Source organism: Leuciscus leuciscus (genome assembly GCF_965113295.1).
Source record: "Leuciscus leuciscus genome assembly, chromosome: 14".
In the NCBI taxonomy this organism is placed as follows: domain Eukaryota; kingdom Metazoa; phylum Chordata; class Actinopteri; order Cypriniformes; family Leuciscidae; genus Leuciscus; species Leuciscus leuciscus.
Window position 1 is genome coordinate 10,636,545 of NC_138738.1, and position 20,381 is coordinate 10,656,925.

At 36.7% G+C, this 20,381-nt stretch overlaps 2 protein-coding genes across 2 annotated transcripts; both read right to left on the reverse strand.

The window, feature by feature from the left end:
* Window positions 1–65: 65 nt before the first annotated feature.
* On the reverse strand, window positions 66–4,140 carry cisha (cytokine inducible SH2-containing protein a). Its single transcript, XM_082189684.1, has 3 exons — window positions 3,558–4,140; window positions 2,782–2,939; window positions 66–1,169 (listed from the first exon to the last, which is right to left on the reverse strand). Exons 1-3 carry the CDS (start codon window positions 3,575–3,577, stop codon window positions 679–681), a joined length of 669 nt encoding a protein of 222 aa, XP_082045810.1. The 5' UTR covers window positions 3,578–4,140; the 3' UTR covers window positions 66–678.
* A 729-nt stretch (window positions 4,141–4,869) lies between these two features.
* On the reverse strand, window positions 4,870–19,438 carry twf2 (twinfilin actin binding protein 2). Its single transcript, XM_082190131.1, is given in 11 exon segments — window positions 4,870–6,249; window positions 9,577–9,624; window positions 9,626–9,661; window positions 9,836–9,844; window positions 9,846–9,866; window positions 9,868–9,957; window positions 10,049–10,174; window positions 11,148–11,252; window positions 11,871–11,966; window positions 13,266–13,444; window positions 18,884–19,438. Coding segments are annotated over 11 exon segments (975 nt in total). The 5' UTR covers window positions 18,981–19,438; the 3' UTR covers window positions 4,870–6,081.
* Window positions 19,439–20,381: the final 943 nt, after the last annotated feature.

Below are 20,381 nucleotides of genomic sequence, written 5' to 3' on the forward strand. Positions count from 1 at the left end.
TATTCTCAGAAGTGGCAAATGACACAAATTTGATAAAGTGTTGGATAAAACAGTATGACATCAAGTAAATTTGATTGTCACTTTTATTATAAAATGAAAGGATCTTTCATCCATAAATACATACAAACTCCACATTGAGCGCATAGAAAAAAATATGTAAATCTTGATTAAAATAGTAAAAAAAAAAGAAAAGAAAATTCACTGCATTACACTTTCAAGAAAAGAAACTATTCCAGTCAAGGCAGCGCAGTGACTAAGCTCGGGTGCTGAAGACCAAGCCACGTATGTGCTTCTTGTGAGTTTCAGACAAGCTGTGTGATCTCATTTCAAACCATTTTTTAAAAGGGTCATGTGACCTGTACAAAAGTTTAACAACATTATTTCAAGCCTGTGGTTTAACCTGTCACACTTTTAACAGTATGACATGGAGGTTGAGTCACGACTTGCTTCTCATTGAGTCAATTCCGGACCTGGTTTGACTCAGTGCCCCTTGCGTAATAAACAAAGTATCTATCTATGTAGATAGACTTGCTCATCAAAAACTTGCTCCAGAAACAAGAGTCAACACTTCTTTTTTGACCCCAAACCTCTCGTTGGGGCTGTGCATTTAATTTGCCTCCTTCAAAACATCAGCATCCAACCTCGTGATTGGCCGTGGTGTGCGATTCCATGGTGACCTCAGAGCTGGAAGGGGTAATCCTTAAGATATTGAAGTACCGGTCTGGGTAGAGGCAGGTGCTCTGTGCAAGTTGTGTTTTTGTTGATTACCAAGCGAGTTAGATGTTGCAAAGAAGGAAAGGCTTGAGGACGATGGATGGGCTTTTTGAGTTTTAGCAACATCGCACATTCCTTGGGTGTTAAGGAAGTAATGTGATCAGACTCCTCAGTCTTTTCCCCCTCCTCTTTGTTCCTGGAGCCCACGTAGTGCTGCAGGAGGCTGGGGACGTCAGGGAATGACTGCAGGCGAGATCTGACCGGGGAACTGGAGTCCAGATGGAAATGTCCATGACTGTACTCGATCCGTACGTTCGTGGGCCCACGGCTGGTTTTAACAGACAGTGTCAACATATAGAGAGGGTGGCTGCTGTCCCGTATCAGGAAAGTACCCTCCGATGCCTCCTGTAAGACAGAGTGGGCCTCACTGGCAGAGATGGCACCCCAGTACCAACCTGGAAAATAGGAAGGGATAATTGAAATGAGTTATTACTGGAGAATTTTATGGATGTAGAAATAATAATAGTTATTATTATTACTACCCGCCCCCCCCAAAAAGAGGTCATTCTAGAACAGTGTTTCGTGACCAGAGGGGTTGCCAAGCCTACTCTTGTTTTAGCTATGAAATGGTTAACAGTTTGGCTTGTTGTTAGTATTACAATTTAGTATTTTAATCATCATTAAAACTATTTGATTGCTAGGATATTGACTATTTAACACTGTCCAGTATTAAGCGAAAAGTAAGCAACAGCACGCAGCGTTGGTTTCGTTTTGTTTGACAAAATGGCGGAAAGAAGTGAGAGAGGTTTTACAAACGAGTGCTGAGGGAAATTATATAAATTGAAGTATGAATTAATTCTATGAATGGAACTGACGGTCATGAGAAATGTTTCCGTCATCATCCCTCCGTGTAACAGTACGTTAGTGTTTATAAGCATAGCTGCTTTGTTTACAGAGGTTACCGTGGAAATAGCTTTATTTCTGCTGTTCCATAAGCGCCACCTACTGACAGAAAGTGGATTTACATTTTCATTCAGCCTGTCTGTCGTTTTTTGTTTGTGAAACTCAGACCACATTTTTATGCTGTTGTAAACTTTAACCAGTTAATGGGACATAAGCTAATGTGCATTCTAAAAATCTAAAATCAGATAATAAAGAATTTAAAATTATTCATTGAGCTGATAAAATACCTATAATCATTTTGACTCATTCTGTTTCTTTAAAATGCTTTAAAGGCTCGAATAATAGGTTTCTCATTTTATAAAGCATTTTGGTCAATACTTTAATAGTAGATAACATTATGTTGTAAGTCAAATCCGGACGTCTGCTGTTGTTGAATTTATTTAAAAATAAACGGATTTTGTAATCCCTGTCATTAAACAAAATGTGTGTCTGCAGGCGTGTAGGGGGTGGTTGGGCCGTTATGGATTTTGAATGTTAAAATAGGGGTCTCCATGAAAAAAGGTTGGGAACCACTGTCCTAGAAAATGGGTGCTTTAAGAGCCGTTTTTTAAAAGCGTTTTTTTAAGCATGTCCAACTTCTCATTGCTGTATACACACATTTTGATAATTATGTTTTCAGAAAGGTCCATTTTGATAGCTATAAAATAACCTTTCTAAAAGCAGTGTGTATGCACTGTGCGTGTACACACATACACATATATATATATACATACATATATATATATATATATATATATATATATATATATATATATATATATATATATATATATATATATATATATATATACATACATATATATATACATACATATATATATATATACATATATATATATATATACACCGGTATATATGTAATGTGTGTGTGTGTGTGTGTGTGTGTGTATATATAATGTGTGTGTGTATATATATATATGTGTGTGTGTGTGTGTGTGTGAACTTGAGAGTAGACACGTTGTGCATACTGGAAAAGGCACCAGTTTTACAGAATGACCCTTGAATAATTATTTATTATTTGTGGATTTATGAATGAATTCTACTTTCCAAAAATAATTATAATAACATAGATGTACTAATTAGATTAATTAATTTTTTTCTTACCTGAGGCATCCAAATAGCAGAAATTTTCAGAGATAACTTTTAAATCTTTGCTAGGGTCCCATGAGGTAATGGCCGAGTGAATGCGGCGAGGAGAAGAGAAAGTCACCACCGGAAACCTGACCGTCGGATCGGAGGTATCAGTCAAATGAGCTCTTGGGCTGGAAAAAAATTATGATAAAACAAAACTATTTTAAGGACTTCAAAGTTTACAATCCTTTCGAAAAGAAGGCACATATTATTTTATTAATAATATTTGTTTATATACTGACTTATTACCATCTATTCAAATGTACACAGTAATACACATTTTCAGAAATTGCTAATTAAGCTTTTTCATTTCGTTCAATTTAATGTTAATTCTGAGCCATGAGTTTCAACAGTTTCAATTCACAGGAGCATAATGAAAAATCATGCGAGACAAATACTGTATAAAAAAATAAAAATAAAAGCCCTGTTACCGTATATATTATTAATGCCACATATTACTATATTGTATATTACTATCAACAAAAATATATCAATTATTGCAGACAGCTTTAAATATCAGATGAATGTAACCTGCCTGAAGTGTTTCACTATTTTTAATGCAATAAACAATGTATATTTATTTGTACTATTTTACATATAATAAGATAATTGCTTAATAATTTAGGAGTCCATGTCTTTCACAGGATGCTTAGCACATCCTCAAGAATGTGTTGTATTTAACGAACTATTAGATAGTATGTTATCAATTTTGTTGTGACATTAAAGAAAGATGAGCCGCTAAAACTCACCCTTGAACGCAGAGAATCATTGTGAAGATGTCCGGTTAGATATCTGCCAGATTCCTTAAAGTTTCTTTGTTCCGGAGGTTTTACTCGGGCTGGCAAAATAATATGTTCTTCCTTGAGCGATGACAAACAGCTCGATAATGATATCTGTCGAACTGGAAGGTTGTTGAAGAGGGTCAGGAGTCTGTCATATAAGTGCGCGACTTGTCTACGGATTTGTTTAAACTACGCGAGAAGATCAGACGGACATGGTTCTCGAAAACGAGCGGCGTTTCTGTTCAGCTCGAGCCCTAAAACTGAGCAAGAAGCGGTACACTGCAGGGCTTGGCTTGTTCAGTTCGTCTGACTTCTCAGAACTGGTTTTCTCAGAATCCCCCCGTGTTTAGCGCCTCTGACGCCATCGGCAAGTACAGCTCTGTGAAACCCACATAATCAATCCCCTCTTCTTCCTCATTCAAGCATACAGCTGTCTCGTGAGTAATGAAATAGCACTGGAACTATTCATTTGGGAGTTTTATTATGATGATGGTCGGTAATTGCTTCCTGATGTTTGTGATTGACGTTCGAGGATAAAACCGGCGTTTCTCCTGAAATCGCATGTCTTGCGTTCCAAGAACTTTCCAGGAAAACTGAGCGCTTGCCCTGAGTTAAGCCAATCAGGTTCCTCCCATTCACCGAGGCCCCGCCCCCTCTAGCGGTCACCGAATTAACCATTTGTTTACTGAAATGAGTTTCTGGAAAAAAAGACACACCCACTTTAGATCTCGAGGAAGATCATTTCTTTTAAACGTGAAATTTAAACTTTTGATTAGGCCAGTGCATTAAAATATTGTGAAATTTTGTCCATATGCATCTTAGCGATTGATATATCCTATTTATTTATTTTTACAGAACAACAGTATATAGAAATGTACTGAAAATATTTATTCATTAATCAAAAACTACAGTCATAAATATTACAAGTTTTTTTTGCCTTTTTTTTTTTATTGACAATCCAAACAAGTGATGTAGTCCTTGATCTCCTGGAAAAAGTGAATTAAATTTGGCTTGGACCCTGACCATTTCTTCTTATGTATGTATGTACATATGTCTGTGGGACTTCCTCAAAATTGATATTTTAGCAGCCACATGATTTATTAGCGTTTCTAACGGTGAGACTATTCTAAACGCTTATTTTTTACTGCCATCTAGAGGCTATGTGTAAATTGCAGTATTTTTGCAGGGTTGTCCTCTTTTTCCTCTGTGATTTTACATTCATTACATTCATAATTTGAGAATAGATCTTGATTTACCAAATAATAATTACCACCAAACACTCAGTGAAAGTTTTTATTTATTTATGCAACAATATGTTCATAAACAATGCAAGAGAGGGCTGTAGATTTTCATTTACTGTTACAGTAATGTTAATTACTGTTATTATGTATGATTATCTTGTGTATGACCTTTCACTCTAATCACTGCCAGACAAAAAAAAGGGGGGGGGGAAATAAATATAAATGATCCATGTCAACATAGTCCGGGGCAACCATCAATAACATACATGAAACAAATTAAAATGTTTTTGTTTAGATATAGCTTTACCTTGTTTCTGCTAACCATGATGATTTTAAACATTTCACTAGCTGAACTATTCACTCAATTAGACAATCATATTTTCAATGCTGAATTTTTTTTTGATATTTGACATACAAAAATATTTCATTTGGAATTGTTCTAATTACTTACAGAAGCTTATTCACAATGTATGTGTTTCACAGTAAATACTATGGGGCCATGTAAATCAAAGAATAGAGTTATGAGACATGTTTGTGTATTGTAAGAAAAAAATGAAGACACCCAACTGCAACTATAAAAACACATAAAAGGTTATCATCATATACAAATTTTAAATATTAATCCTAAAATGAATCTGAATCAAGTCTAAACCTCCATACATATCTGTTACTTAACTGTAACTTGATTGGTTCTCACATAGCCAAGTATAGCATTTTGTCTGCATGTCACATTTGGCTCTGGTGAGTACGTGTATATATGAGTGTGCCTTTTTCTATGAAATCGCTGTAGGTTCTTGTTCTTTTTTCTTTTTTAAAAAGCTTCTTGGACAAAACTTCTTTTCTAGACTTTTAAAAAACACTTTTAAAATAAGAGCGATCTACCATCTTTCACAATAAACACTTTTAATATGCTTAAAATTTTGTTGGGTTGAGTGTGAATGCATGTACGAGATTATGTAACAAAAATATGCTCAGAAAATGTACTGAGATAAAATTAATTCCTGAGTTTTTCTCTTAAATATATGCACATTAACACACCAAATGAATACGCATCTGATAACACTGAGTAAATACAAGCCAAAGAAAGTAAGAAAGTTTTTAACAACAACTGAGCACAGAATCCCAATTTTTCCTTTACTATACCTGCAGGATGAACAAATTAGCCTGAAAACAGGTGGAAATAGGGAACTGTGGAAAATTTAGGGTACCACCGAAGTTCATTTATCTCTCCCTCTCACTTTCTGTCCTTCCTAGCGGTTGCCACCATTCTCTCCACCTCCCTTTATTAGACGTTTGTTTCCCCTCTTCCCAGCAGGGCCACGAGGTTTGGCGAATGCTTGCTTGTGGGCTTGCTGCTTAGGATGGACCTCATCATACAGATATTCCTCTGTCAGCTCCTCTCCACTATCTATCTCCAACTAAATGAACATAGACACATTTACAAGAACACACACACAAAATCAGAATATATTGTCAGTGTAACTGTATATAAATTGTCTCTTATTTGTTAAAGTCAACATGAAAAGACATTCACAGTGCATTTCTGTCCATATTAGGGCTTTTCACACTTTGAAATGGTTAACCCTGGGTCATTCTAAACCCTGGGTAAGAAAAGACTGAAACAGTCACTTCTTTACACCAATTGTTGTATTTTCTGTCACCATTTAAAACCACCAGGTGAATGGCTAGGAATTCAGGGGAATCCGCCAGGGAGGGGCTGTTGTGAGGAGCATCAGGTCCGAGAACCAGGTCCAGGTGGGCCAGTAAGTCGCAACCATCAAGACCTGCTCCTCATCCTCCCTGACCTTGCACAGTGTCTGTGCGAGCAGGTAAACTGGTGAAAACACATATTTGCATTGATCTCAGGGCTAGCTGTGTGCCAGTGCATCCATGCAGAGGGTCCCCCCTAGGGGTGTGTGATAATATCGTAATTGTTGTTTTAACAATGTGCGATTTGACATTTTCGAGTATATCCTATCCCTCACACACACCCAGAGAGTGCATGCATACTCTACGTGATGTAGACTTGTAGATTAGACTAGTGCGGGTGCGCATTTAGAGTGCACGCTTTTACTGTGTGATTTAGTCTTTTTTTAGATCATTTAGTAATAAATATCACAAGAGTGCAGTTTTTCTCCAAATATCAGCATGATAACAAATGTGACATTAATACAAGTTTATCATATCACATGATTTAGATACAATTATACAAGTTTAAAAAACAAGAAGTTAATATTAGAGGAACCGTAATAAGATTGTGGCCAAAACTGGTACTGCAATCACTTTCAAATTACTGTAGAGCAGTGTATAGTTCAAAACAAAGTCACAAACGGCAGTGTTTCCTTACTAAATCAGCTTTTTGAACGAATCAGTTGACTAGGATGGATTCAGATAGCCAAATGCTTCTTTCCTTGAATGAATCAGCCGTTTGAATGAATCGGTTGAATCTCAATGATTCGCTCATTAACAGTGACTTGCTGCCACCTACTGGCGGTTTCAATTTCACATTTAAAGTATCTTTTCTTGTTTTAAATAATTTTAAATATCAATATTCAATATTGCAAAGCTGAATTTTGTTGATACTGATTTCATTTGATTGGTAACAGCCCTATAGTGTTTTATTTTTATAACTGAATTTAATTAAATTTATGAAATTGACACAAAAGATGATGCATGCATATAATTAGGTTTAAAAAATGGCTTTATAACGGTAAGAATGCCCATATAAGGTCAAAATCAATTGAAACATTGGAAAAAATAATTTCTGTCACTGCTGTGAACTGACCACCACACAGAGTATGAAGAATATCAAAAACTTTAAGAGTCGGCTGTCCACGACAGTCCTAAACCTGCCAAAGTACCAACACAATAAACACACTCAGCAAAATATCGTCTAATAATTGTTAGAGAAAATCCCAGAAAATATCGAGATATAATTTTTTGTCAATATCGCACACCCCTATGTCCGCCCAGTCATGGAGTAAAACAGCTGGCAATGGGAAGACTCTGGAGAGGCGAACAGGTCTACATGCATGTCTCCGAAACGTCTACAAATCAGCTGGACCACCTGGGGGTAGTAAGAGCGGAGGAAGCAGCGAAGCGGCTTCTGGCAGGAGACTTTGAGACCTCCTCATACACCTTCGGGAAGAAAGGAACCGGGGTAGGACGATGCCACCCCGTCCCGAGAGACCAATTGTCCAACTGCATACGTTCAAGACAGTGTGGAGGGTTCCACTCGAGCCCGACACTCGTGGCGACCCAGTAAATTAGTCAACTTAGTAGTCATCCCCAGTGGACTTAAGCCCGCTCTCTGATGCTTCTATTGACATCCGGTCCTCCACGAGAGCTTCAAATGAGATGCTGGGTCCCCCATGAGAAGGACCCACAGCCTCACCAGGAACCTCCACAACCTTCAATGTGTGTGAGGAGTGGGAGGCCCGTGGGGACTGGCCCGGCGGGAGAACTCCCACTATAACCCTCAGATCACCCTGAGTATTAACCGAATTGGTCCTCTGTGGACTGTGGTGCAGAGAAACCAGACCGGGGAATAACATAGGGCACTCCACCGTTTTCAAGGTATTGGAGTCTCAATCTCATCATCGTGATGGTCATGTTCAGTGGGAACATAAGTCATCAACAGACACTGCCTCAGCTTGCTTATGGCCCAGACACATTAGGCAGTGATCGTGGCTGTCAGACAGGGCCAGGAAATGGCCGCATCCAGAGACACATGGGTGAAATGCCATCTTTAAAAAGACACAACATCACCTGTGCTTGCTCTTTTAGGGAAACTGCTCTTTTGTTTGTTGAAGCACCCAGGGGTGTGATCGCTGCACTTAACTGTACACATTAGCAATCCTGCAAAAACACACCGCTGAATGAACCATCTCTCCAACTCAGAACGTCTTCTCTTTGTCAGCTCGAAGGCCGATTGGCAGAGCACTGAAGATCAACCGCTCGGCTCTGAAGCAAAAAGCTAAATGAGTGAGTTGCAGGTGAGCTTATATACCCATAAGTCCAGGGGAGGGGCTTGGCATGCAAATCTCACTCACCAATGCTTATTGGCTAGTTTTCTTACCACTTGAAGTTGATTGGGCTCCCAAGTGAGATCCCACAACATAAGCACATAATCCCAATTTTTCCTTTACTATACCTGCAGGATGAACAAATTAGCCTGAAAACAGGTGGAAATATGGAACTGTGGAAAATTAGGGTAAAACTGAAGTTCATTTATCTCTCCCTCTCACTTTCTGTCCATCCTAGCTGTTGCCACCATCCTCTCCACCTCCCTTTATTAGACGTTTGTTTCCCCTCTTCCCAGCAGGGCCACAAGGTTTGGCGAAACTACCACTATAACCCTCAGATCACCCTGTGTATTAACCGAATTGGTCCTCTGAGGTGCAGAGAAACCAGACCGGGGAATAACATAGGGCACTCCACCATTTTCAAGGTATTGGAGTCTCGATCTCATCATCACGACGGTCAGTTTGTCAACGTAATGCCGAACGTGACTGACTGATATGGAACCATATTCATGGTTCATTCATTCAACCATATTGTGCTGAAGCACAACCAAACAAACTTCTTCCGCAGAATACATGCAGTTTTGTTTAACAACCACCAAAGGGACAGTAATTACAAAGTGTACCTTTAATTGCATGTTTACTTTAAACAAAGTTGTGAGATTTTAAATCTGGGAGAAAAACAATAATGAACATGTGAGAAGTGTGATATAGTGTGTTTACCTTTTTAGCCACTTCTAGGTGGAAGTCCCTCTCTACTCCTTCCAGAAGTCAGCATCCTACAGCCTGAATACAGCATCCTTACCTCCTGAGACTGAGCAGCTGTATCTGGCATGGAGTAATGACATGAGTGATAGAGGAAGACATGTGAAAAGATTTACATACTGTAACACAAATTGATATAGATGAGATACTTATAGAGAATGGTGGACGGACTCCCCCCCCCCCCCCCCCCCCACCCCCCCCCCCCCCCCGTCCCCGCATGTTTGCTAGAGAAAGAAGTGGTATCTGGGCTGTATCCAAGGGGATCCGGCAGGGTAGATCACGGATGTCTGTCGGGCTGGTGTGCACTAGTTCAATTGTTTCCTTCTCTGTATCTAACTTCTAAATAGAAACCAAAAATTTCTAGTCAGTTTGGTAAGAATGTATCTGGTAAGAACACACTGAAGTATAAATGTGTATGTCTGTGTCGTACTAGTTGAATGTAGTTAATGCGTCTCTCTGCGAGCTGCTGTAGAGCACGTTTGGCCTCGGCCTGTAACGGGAAGGCAAGACCCTGTAGAGTCTGATGTTTGGGGTCAACAGTGATCTCAGTTTTCACCTGAAGACACAAACACAGACACAACCAATTTTGTATTCCAGCACTGTAAATTATGACCAAAACCGTTCCTGTCAATCTATTAAAAACATTTTCCCAAACAATTCCTATGAGCTACCCTAGAATGTCATGGAATACTTATTATATGACAGTTCTGTTGTTTGTTTATGAGGGTGAGAGATGGTGGATAAAGTATAAGGAAAAGTAAAGTGTTAACATGCTGGATGAGTGTAGATGACAGTGTCCATATGGGTGGATCACATAAAACCAGTCATGAAAATATCCACTCCATATTTGACTCCAAAACCATAAGAAACTAATAAAAAATATATATATTTGAAAGAAAAGCCTTATTTTTAGGACTCTTAAGATCCTAATTATTTTCATGACATTTAAATTATCTTTATTTGATCCTGATTTAAAATGTGTTTTAGAGTAGAAATGAGTGAAAATCATAATTGAGAATTACAAAAAAAACTCAAGTCAAATATCCAGATGATCCATTAAAGAAAAGTTAAAAAATTGTTTATTGTCATGAAAATAGTGAAAATGAAAATATTATATATATATATATATATATATATATATATATATATATATATATGTATGTATGCAGTTTGTTGCAAATATGTGCATACAGTTGTACTGTATGTTGCAAATCAAAAAGATTGAAAAGTCTTTGTGTTGTTAATATAATGATTCTTTGAAATATTTGAGGTTTGTCCTTTCATTAAAGTTGAAAGGACACTGTAATCAGCATACAATTAGCATACATTAGACAGTACTTACCTGTTTAACTCTGCCCTGCAACCGTAAAGATTGAACATAGAATATATTAAACAAATAACTGAAGTATACGATACGATACGATACGAAATATACGAAGAAATATAAAACAAAGAGCTGAAGTAATTCATGGATGTATACTATAATTATGCTGTTAGATGGATGTCTGCACTCTGCAGTCGTTTCTCACCTCTGTGATTCTGATTCGCTGTAGCTCCTGCTCGGCTGCAGTCAGGGGTGCTGGTGCAGAACATGAAGTCACATGTCGCAGGTAGCCCTGAAAACAAACGTCCTCCTGGTGATGGGGGGAAAAAATGAAGAATTGTACTCACAATATACTCAAAATACTCACTGTATTTATTTAGCCAGTATTATAATGTGGTTCACTATTAATTGATCAAAAATTAAATTAATTTAATTTAATTAATTGTAGATTAATTCCTAGACAACCTGAAGTATTTCAATATGTCAAAATTATAAATAGACTTCCATAAAACTTTGTTGTTGTTTGTTCAATATTTTACTCTATGTGTATGTAGAGTATATATTTAGTCCTCTCTGTGTTGACCATGACTGGTAAGCATTTCCAAGAACACTGCCAACAGCCACAGGTTGTCCAGTTTCTAAATTAAGGAACATGGTGGTCCACTCTGCAAACTTTTTCAACTGTAAATAATACAGCTTCAGGGTATTTGACTGACAGCTGAAGACACATGACAGGTTGGCCATTTATCAGCAGATCCCTCATTATAACTTTATAACTATTCACATAGGCAAAATTGTTTGAACAAATTTATTGTGGACCATATATAAAATTGGTGGAAGTGAAAATAATAATAAAAATGAATCAAAAATATTATAAATTATAGATAAAGCTCCCTTTGTAAATATAGATTCTAGTGTATACTAGTACCTCAACTGTGCCGAACATTTCATCTTTGACGTGTCCACCGCCAAACTCTTTCTTAACTGTGGCACGAGTGGCAGCATACAGCATCTTATGTCTGACCTGTAGCAAAAGCAAATGCTCACTTTATGAAATAAATAAACAGTAACAAACACTCGCAGTTCTAACCACAATGAAGCGCACCCTATTACAATGAATTAGATTTGTACATTTTTAGGAAAAGAAAAATTCTTGCAAATCTATGCTTTAGATTTTTAACACTAAAAAAAGAAGATATTTTGAAAAATGTCGGTAACCAAACAGTTGATGGACCCCTATACAATGGAAGTCAATGGGGTCCATCAACTGTTTGGTTACCAACATTTTTCAAATTATCTTCTTTTGTGTTCAGCAGAAAAAAGAAATTCATACAGGTTTGAAACAACTTGAGGGTGAGTAAATGATGACAGAATTTTCATTTTTGGGTGAACTATCCCTTTAAAGGGTTCCTTTCAGGCGTTTCATATATAACCTTTTAGGAGTTCCCATCATTTTATGGATTTAGTTTTAATTCATTTAGTTTTAATTAGTTTTTTATTTGAATAAAATTGTATGGAAAAAAATTTGGCCATAAAATGTTCTTTAAAATTTAGTCCTGGGGCCTCATTTATAAAACGTGCGTATGCACAGATTTGATCATGGAGTGTGCGTACGCTTAAACCCGCGCTGGTTTAAAAAAACAGTCAGTCTTTAATGTGAAAATATTATTAGCGCTACGTCAGGTTCTAAGCAGCTGTACGGATTTTTTCCTTGTGGCAGAGTCGGAGTACTGCAGGTATTTGGAAATCTAAGCACGAATAATAATAATAAAACCCTGTTAGCATAATGACACAGAATTAAAGTTCAAATATTTAGTACACAGTATTTATACTGTGGTTTCACACTTGCAAATTGTGTTTCACATCTGGATGAGAGGCATACGCACGTTTTTGTGTGAGCATGTTCGTTTTTTATGTGTATGCTATGTTTGTTTTCTCTGAATCACACGTACAAAAATTTGAGAAAGGATCTTAGATCAATGTACAGTTTCTAAGCAACATTTTATAAATGAGGCCCAAGAACCCTAGGGTTCTATAACCCCACTGAACCTTTTTTTTAAGAGTGGGGGTGTTCTAATTGGTAACAGGAGGTTGCTTAAAAGCTAAGATCCAAAGAAAAATGTATTTCGATGTTTTGATTGTTCTATTAAAAAATAATAGTCTAAATGTTCTCCGACAGTTCTTATATATATATATATATATATATATATATATACATACATAAAACCTTTACTTATTTAAATTCATGTTCAGCTGTATAAGCTGTTCCTGCTTATCAGGTCAAGCTTTACATCTTCATTCATGTCTGGATGTTGAAACCTACAGGAGACTGGTCTGGTGACCAGGAGATGAAGAGCCACTCATAACCTTGAGCGTTCTTAGAGTCCAACCGGTATAAAATGTAGCAGGGCTCGAGAGGGTCCAGCAGGGGGAGCAGGAAGTGGTCATAGTCTTTGTCCCAGGTCTGGCGTGGCTCTCTAAATGCCCCCAGCACCAGCTGCTCTGAAACACACATAAAGAAGCTTTCTCATTACAAACCTGGTGCAACCAACATTGCACACAACAATTCCAAAAACCTGTTGCGTAATGCGTAATTTGATGTTGCATCAAATAGATGAAGCTAAATGTGTTTACAAGGCTAGCCTTGGGTAATGGCCTATACTGCTGATAACAAATAAGGGGAAATATTATCCATTATCTACAACCTGCTATAAAAAGAGCATGACACACCTTGTATCTTACACCCAATATAGCACATGATGCTTAGTTCACCTAGAGACACATACACAATAATACACATCAGTTTAATCTTCAGTGCCTGGTGTATTAAACAATCCAGTACTGGGAAATGTCTAATATCACAATCTATTCTTGTCAATAATGAACTGAACCATATTTAGTTTATCTTTGTTTACACTTTGTTTTTGATAAAATTGGTCAATGGTATAATGGTGACTTTGATACTGCTGATGTTTTATAATATAATATAATATAATATAATATAATATAATATAATATAATATAATATAATATAATATAATATAATATAATATAATATAATATAATATAATAAAAATGACTTTGAAGGAAAAATTATATGAAATAGTTCCACCGAGAATGATACCAATCATGTGATTTTTAAGGGCCTTTCACTATGAAAACAGTTCTTAGAAGCAATTCATCCCCATATAAAAAGAAGTGGTCATATTTATGAGACTTTGGGCTTTATAAATTCTCTGTTATAGTGTTCTGTATAATGCAGACCATTGTAACACTTGTAAGATATAGGTTTTCAAACAAGACTCCAGTAAAAGTCCACTGGTAACCATTTCTAATATAACAAATTATAAGATCTTTCTATAATTTCCTATTTTCTCGTGACTGCATTCACCCATCAGCCAGTTAAGCAACACAAAAATGCATGGCCATTGCCCACATGAAAAACAGGACAGCATGTATCACTTAATGTTACAGATGTCACACATGATCCTACTGTTTCTCCATTGTCTCAGTTTACAAACTTTACACTGATCACATCACACTCAAGCGCATGTAATTTGCTTCCTGAAGAGTGCGACCAGAACACCCTCTGTACTGAAGCACTAGGCTTCATCTTTTCTAATGGGTCGTCTTTATGATTCATTGAGAATAGTGCACTGCGCCGGTGCACGTCCTCCAGAGCCCCACCCTCTGCTTTCAGGCGTCAACACTCAGATTAACAGCTATGGTTCTCAGTACGCATCGCTTATCACATCAATAATCTACTTACTAGTACATCTGTTCACTTCCCTCCCTGCTGTCCTCAGATTTTCTTTGTACACAGATGTAAAAATGCTGTTTTTGTTTAAAACGTAATGATTATATTTAAATTTTAAATGTAGAAAAGTATATTTTACTTCTATTTTAGTATTTTTTTATTATAAAAAAATTATAAAATTTTCCTGGACATAAATCATATACAGTCAGTCATGTTATGTTAACAGATGACAGTTCACTCCAAAATCAGAAGACAAAAATATAATATTATATTTGACAATATATTTGTCAAATATAATATTATACATTATAATTGAATATATATATATATATATAGATAGATAGATAGATAGATAGATAGATAGATAGATAGATAGATAGATAGATAGATAGATAGATAGATAGATAGATAGATAGATAGATAGATAGATCTGGAGAACATAAGATACTAAAAACATTTAAATAGTTTTAAGTACTTTAGTTTGGGGTCTGATTCTCACTATTAACTCTTTCCTCGCCATTGACAGAAATTTCCGTCATTTGTGAGAAAACGCTTCCCTGCCATGTTTTAATCCAATGGCCTTGGCCGTGATTGCACTCGTCTAACCTGTTATAGCAAGAATGTTGTTTCATTCAGTCTTATACAGCAGTCCAAACAACAGCTTTGTCAATAGTGGATTAAAGCATCTAAAGGTCGGGCAGAGTGAGTGAAAGATTTTGCACCAAAGTGAAATAAACCATTAATGAGCACAACGTCAAAACAGCTAGTGCGTCAATAACCACATCTAATGCAAACATCATCCACCCACATACACGTCTAGTCCGAATGACCTTGGAGGGGGATTTCCTGATGGTCTTTTGCAGCAGCTGCTATTCTGAGGTTGCACACATTCCAGCTATTAGCACAGACACATACTTTCCATCAGCCTTTTACTCACCCCTTAAAAATGCTGTTTGCACACACATATGTGCCAATTTGAAAAGATAAACATCTGTCTACCTCCCTGAGTTCTGTCATACAAATACATTCATTCCAAAGAATATCACACATAAACACAATCCGGCTAAATAACTGAGTGTCTGAACCGTATGTCGGCACACAGCCAAGAAAGCCATGGCTTCATGTTTTTCTATCACCATGAACACTGACTAGCACCTGACCATGTGGTCTGATCTACCCACCAATAAGGGTTGGGATACACATGTGACTTGGTCACCAGAAAGATCCAAAACTGTGTTGACCTGTTTCATGTTCCCTGAAATATCATCTCTGACTGTGAGATCAAAGGCAGCCTGTGAACCCAAAACAACCCGATCTATTCAGATCCAGACATCTTCATACATCCCAGGCGTCAAACAGACAGTAGAAGAGCCATATAGCAACAACCAGCTTAAATTCTATCCACCTGTGACAGCCATTAGATGTCGGAATGGCTGGAGCAGTCTAATATGGCCACACAGTCTACCTGATTAGAAATCTTATCTCATCTCACTGTCTAGGTTAACTATAGACCTGATATAGTCTGGCTATGAGTAACCCACTTCCAGCCAAAATAACCTTGAATTTGGTTTCATGTCGTTTTTGCCAAAATAACTTGCAAGATGTATGGTATTCCATCATGTAAGCAAAGTAAACAGTGATTACAAGGTGTTTGGTTTCACTTTTTCACTCATTTCATACCTTTGTTATCCTATTGATGACTAGTCTATTCTTGGGCTATGATTAGACGTCTATAAAATGTTCACTGATAGCCCAAATTTTGCCTTGAACGTCTGGGCTGTGTTTGGGCGGCTATTAGACGTCATTTAAACGCAAAATTGCTTGCTAGGTAGCAACCATCATCTTTCCTGGACAAAACTGTCCTGCATTATTGAATTGTTTCATTTAAAATGTTAGGTTACTGTCACTAATAGTTTGAAGCTAATGTAAACTTATCTTCTAGAAATGTACACTCTTCTAAAGTTTGGGTCAGTAAGATTTGTTAATGTTTTTGCAAGAAGTCTCTTCTGTTCACCAATGCTGCATTTATTTGATCAAAAATACAGTAAAAATTGTAATATTGTGAAATATGGTAACACTTTACAATAAGGTTTCATTTGTTAACATTAGTTGACAACAATAGTTAACATGAACTAAAAATGAACAATACTTCTGGAGCATTTATTAATCTTAGTTCATATTAATTTCAACATTTAGATCCAAAGTTCTATCTGTTAACCTTAGTTAATGCACTGTGAACAAATAGGAACATGAATATGAACATTTTTATTAACTAACATTAAGAAAGGTTTATGAATGGAATAACAATACATTGTTATTGTTAGTTTATGTTATTTAATGCATTAACTTAACAAAATGCGTTAACAGATGCGACCTTATTGTAAAGTGTTACCAGAAATATTATTACAATTTAAAATAATTATTTTCTATTTTTATATATATATTAAAAACTAGCCTAATTTATTCCTGTGGTGGCAAGGCTGAATTTTGTTAGCAGCTATTAACTCCAGTCTTCAGTGTCACATGATCCTTCAGAAATCATTCTAAAATGCTGACTTGTTGCTCAAGAAATTTTTATTATTATTATTAATGTTGAAAACAGTTGTGCTGCTTAGTATATTTGAAGAAATCGTTATAGTTGTTTTTTTTTTTTAAGGATTTCTTTATGAATAGAACGTTAGTATTTATTTGAAATAGAAATCTTATGTAACATTATAATGTCTTTACAGTCACTTTTGATCAGTTTAATGTATAAATAACAATGCTGACCTCAAACTTTTGAACGGAGTAGCCTAATACTGCAGTCAAAACTGTTTTGTTTTATTCGCTCGGAGCTATGTGTGAGTAGGCTTACGTGCGAGTAGGCCTACGTGCATTAACACGTCATGTCAGGCAATGGCAGAGTGACTTCACTCTAATTTGATAGTGTTTTGCCCTTTCCTTCCCAGCAACTGGATCTTGTCATCTGATAGTGAGTGACTAGTGAGCTAACATTTCAACAGTAGCCTACCTGACACTCGGCCTCGTACGCAAACGCACGCTCACAAACAAGCGCTTTTATTGCAACAGAGAACCGTTTATCGCTCCATGACCTCTGCACAGTTAATCCCTCAAGAACCATTCAGTTTCCACGTCAAATGACGCGTCATCCGACCTACTATCAACATGTGAATGCAGAATCAAAATACATTGTGAAATGTGTTTCGGTCCTATTTCCTCATGTCAGCTGATACCTAGGCGGTAAAACGACAACAAATAAAAAACTCACCTAAAAACAACAAATAAAAACACAACAAATTATTAATAAATATTATATTCAAATTGTAAAATCACCCATTTATGATAAATACTTTAAACTCCAAGTCAGTGGATAGGCTACATCAGTAAATATCAGTTAAGTTGCCTATTTATTGGCAGAAGCCTAAAGTCATCATTTTAGTTTACCATTTATTAATTTAATGGTCCAATTTCTATTTTAACAGATTAATTGTTGTTGAAGCACATATTTTAGTTGAGTCATACATGGGAAAATACTGTTACATATTTACACAGTTTTGATAGATGACCCACATAGATGATAGAGATTTTAATCCTCCTGTATGGCTCTTGAACATTTAGGAAGTGAAAATTAAGGCCATTAAATGAGAGAATATTGATCTGTTCCACTAACAAAAGGTATTAAAAAGTACAATGGTACAACCACGATTTTTGGACAAGGTACCATGGCCATACTAGAAATATTTAATGTAGGCTATTTCTTGAAGTCCACCTTGGACTAGGCTACTGTGTAAAAGCCATGGTGCATTAATATGGTGGTAATCATTCAGAACCACAGTATTACCCTGACACCCTCAGTGTACCATTATACAATACCGTGTTAGTGTGTTAACAGAATAGGAATACTGAAAGTTTTATCTCACTGATTGCTAATATTTTCCAGGCCTCAATAAGATTAAGATGGTTAAGATTCATTAAGAGTTGATCTACAAGCAGGTAGGACTCTTTTAAATCTATCAATTAAAATAGTGAACTTGATTTATTGGTCAACAAGTGTGCACTTTACTGCTGGATTTTTGTTTTGTTCGACTCCTCAAGATAGCCTACCAATATTGGCACCTTCACCTTTCTGATTCATTAAATTCCCTTTGAACTGAGTGAACCCCTGAGACGTCCTTCTCACTCACCGTCTCTGATCAACACCTGGATGAGGCGGCCGGTTCCACTTCGTGCCCGGGACAGGAACTCCCTCAGCTCCTCTGTAACCACCAGAACCAGAAACATGGCGGGTCAGTGTGGTGCCCTAATTCCTACCCGCCAAGGATCCTTCTGAAGTTGGATGAAGCTGGACGCGCAGGTCGGGTCACCTGGAAGATCTTCTTTTTACAAGCTATCTTCAAGCGATGGTCAATGCCAGATTTGTGCGTTAACCTATCAGAAACGAAACGATATACAAGCAGCAGTAAGAGTATATGATGTAAGAGTTTGGTGTTTGAGAGACTGTCTGCTATCCAAGTGAGAGGGCATGTGAGAGCAGTAAATGAGTGAGAGAAGGCTCCTGTAACTAGGACAGGATCGTGTGTGCTTGCAGAAGGAACCCGATCCCTCTTGCCCCAAATTTAGCAGGCACACTGTCTGGCCTCGGGTAACAGCCTGACCATCCCCCAGCACAGCCCCGGGGCCAGTTGTTTAAATCCTTTGATTTGGATTTGAAAATAATGTATTAAGGATCAATTCATTCACCAAAGCCACAACTCATTTCAAATCTCGTAGCACCCTCTATTGGACAGGTAAGAAACTGCATAACTGAATGAGTTACTTTGTTGTGACGTCATTGGTCAGCATCTTCGCACCGTAACGACAATTTCACACTCATTCATGGAGAGACTTTGTTTCTAATATTTACTAGGTTAACTCTTAACTTCTCAACGAGGCAAAATCATTTATTTTTATTTTTTTTATAGACGGCATGATGTTGTAAAGTTCTCTAAAGTCGTCTTTTATTCAGCGAGATTACAAACTAATATCGAATATGCTGACGTAATTCGTAAATTTTACTCAATAACAACTCTCTTTCTGGTATCCCCGCATGTAGCAAGTTATCTAACGTTATACGATTTACCGGCTTCACATTATTAATATCGTATCGATACATTTCCCTTTTAAAACTGATAAACATTTCCAACATTGGCCTATACTTAATTATATTACCATGGATGGCATTAAATTAACTGCGAGGGTGTTTCTAATACAAAGGCTGAGGGGAAAACTATTTATCTTATATTTCAAATTTAGTAGGCCTATTGTGCTTTTCAATAACATGGCCAAATCATCGTCTTGCAAGGTTAAATTCATGTTATGTATCCTAAATGCACACAATATTTCTATTTTTGGATAATTTAACAAGGTTGCTTGATTGTAAAAGACACAAAATAAATATATTCTGATTTACAAGTAATAATTAACTTTTCTCCAAATGTCTCAATCTTATGGTTCACTGACACAGCTGGTTCTTCAGTAACTGCTTTGTACACACTTTTTAAAACTCTTTATTGGGGCAAACATTATTCATATAAAATTAAAATAAAACAGCTTATTTCACTCTTCGTGTATATTTTCAGTTTTAAAAACAAAAAATTATATAATGGATTTCATAGTTAAGACTGAAAGGCTGGAATTTGAAAA

What these genes read in the sequence shown, in the direction of transcription:
- cisha (XM_082189684.1), bottom strand. Translation starts at nt 3,577, where the DNA reads ATGATTCTCTGCGTTCAAGG. An exon ending in ATGATTCTCTGCGTTCAAGG is followed by an intron (nt 2,940 to 3,557) that starts GTGAGTTTTAGC and finishes ATTTTTTTCCAG; the next exon opens with CCCAAGAGCTCATTTGACTG. An exon ending in CTGCTATTTGGATGCCTCAG is followed by an intron (nt 1,170 to 2,781) that starts GTAAGAAAAAAA and finishes CCTATTTTCCAG; the next exon opens with GTTGGTACTGGGGTGCCATC.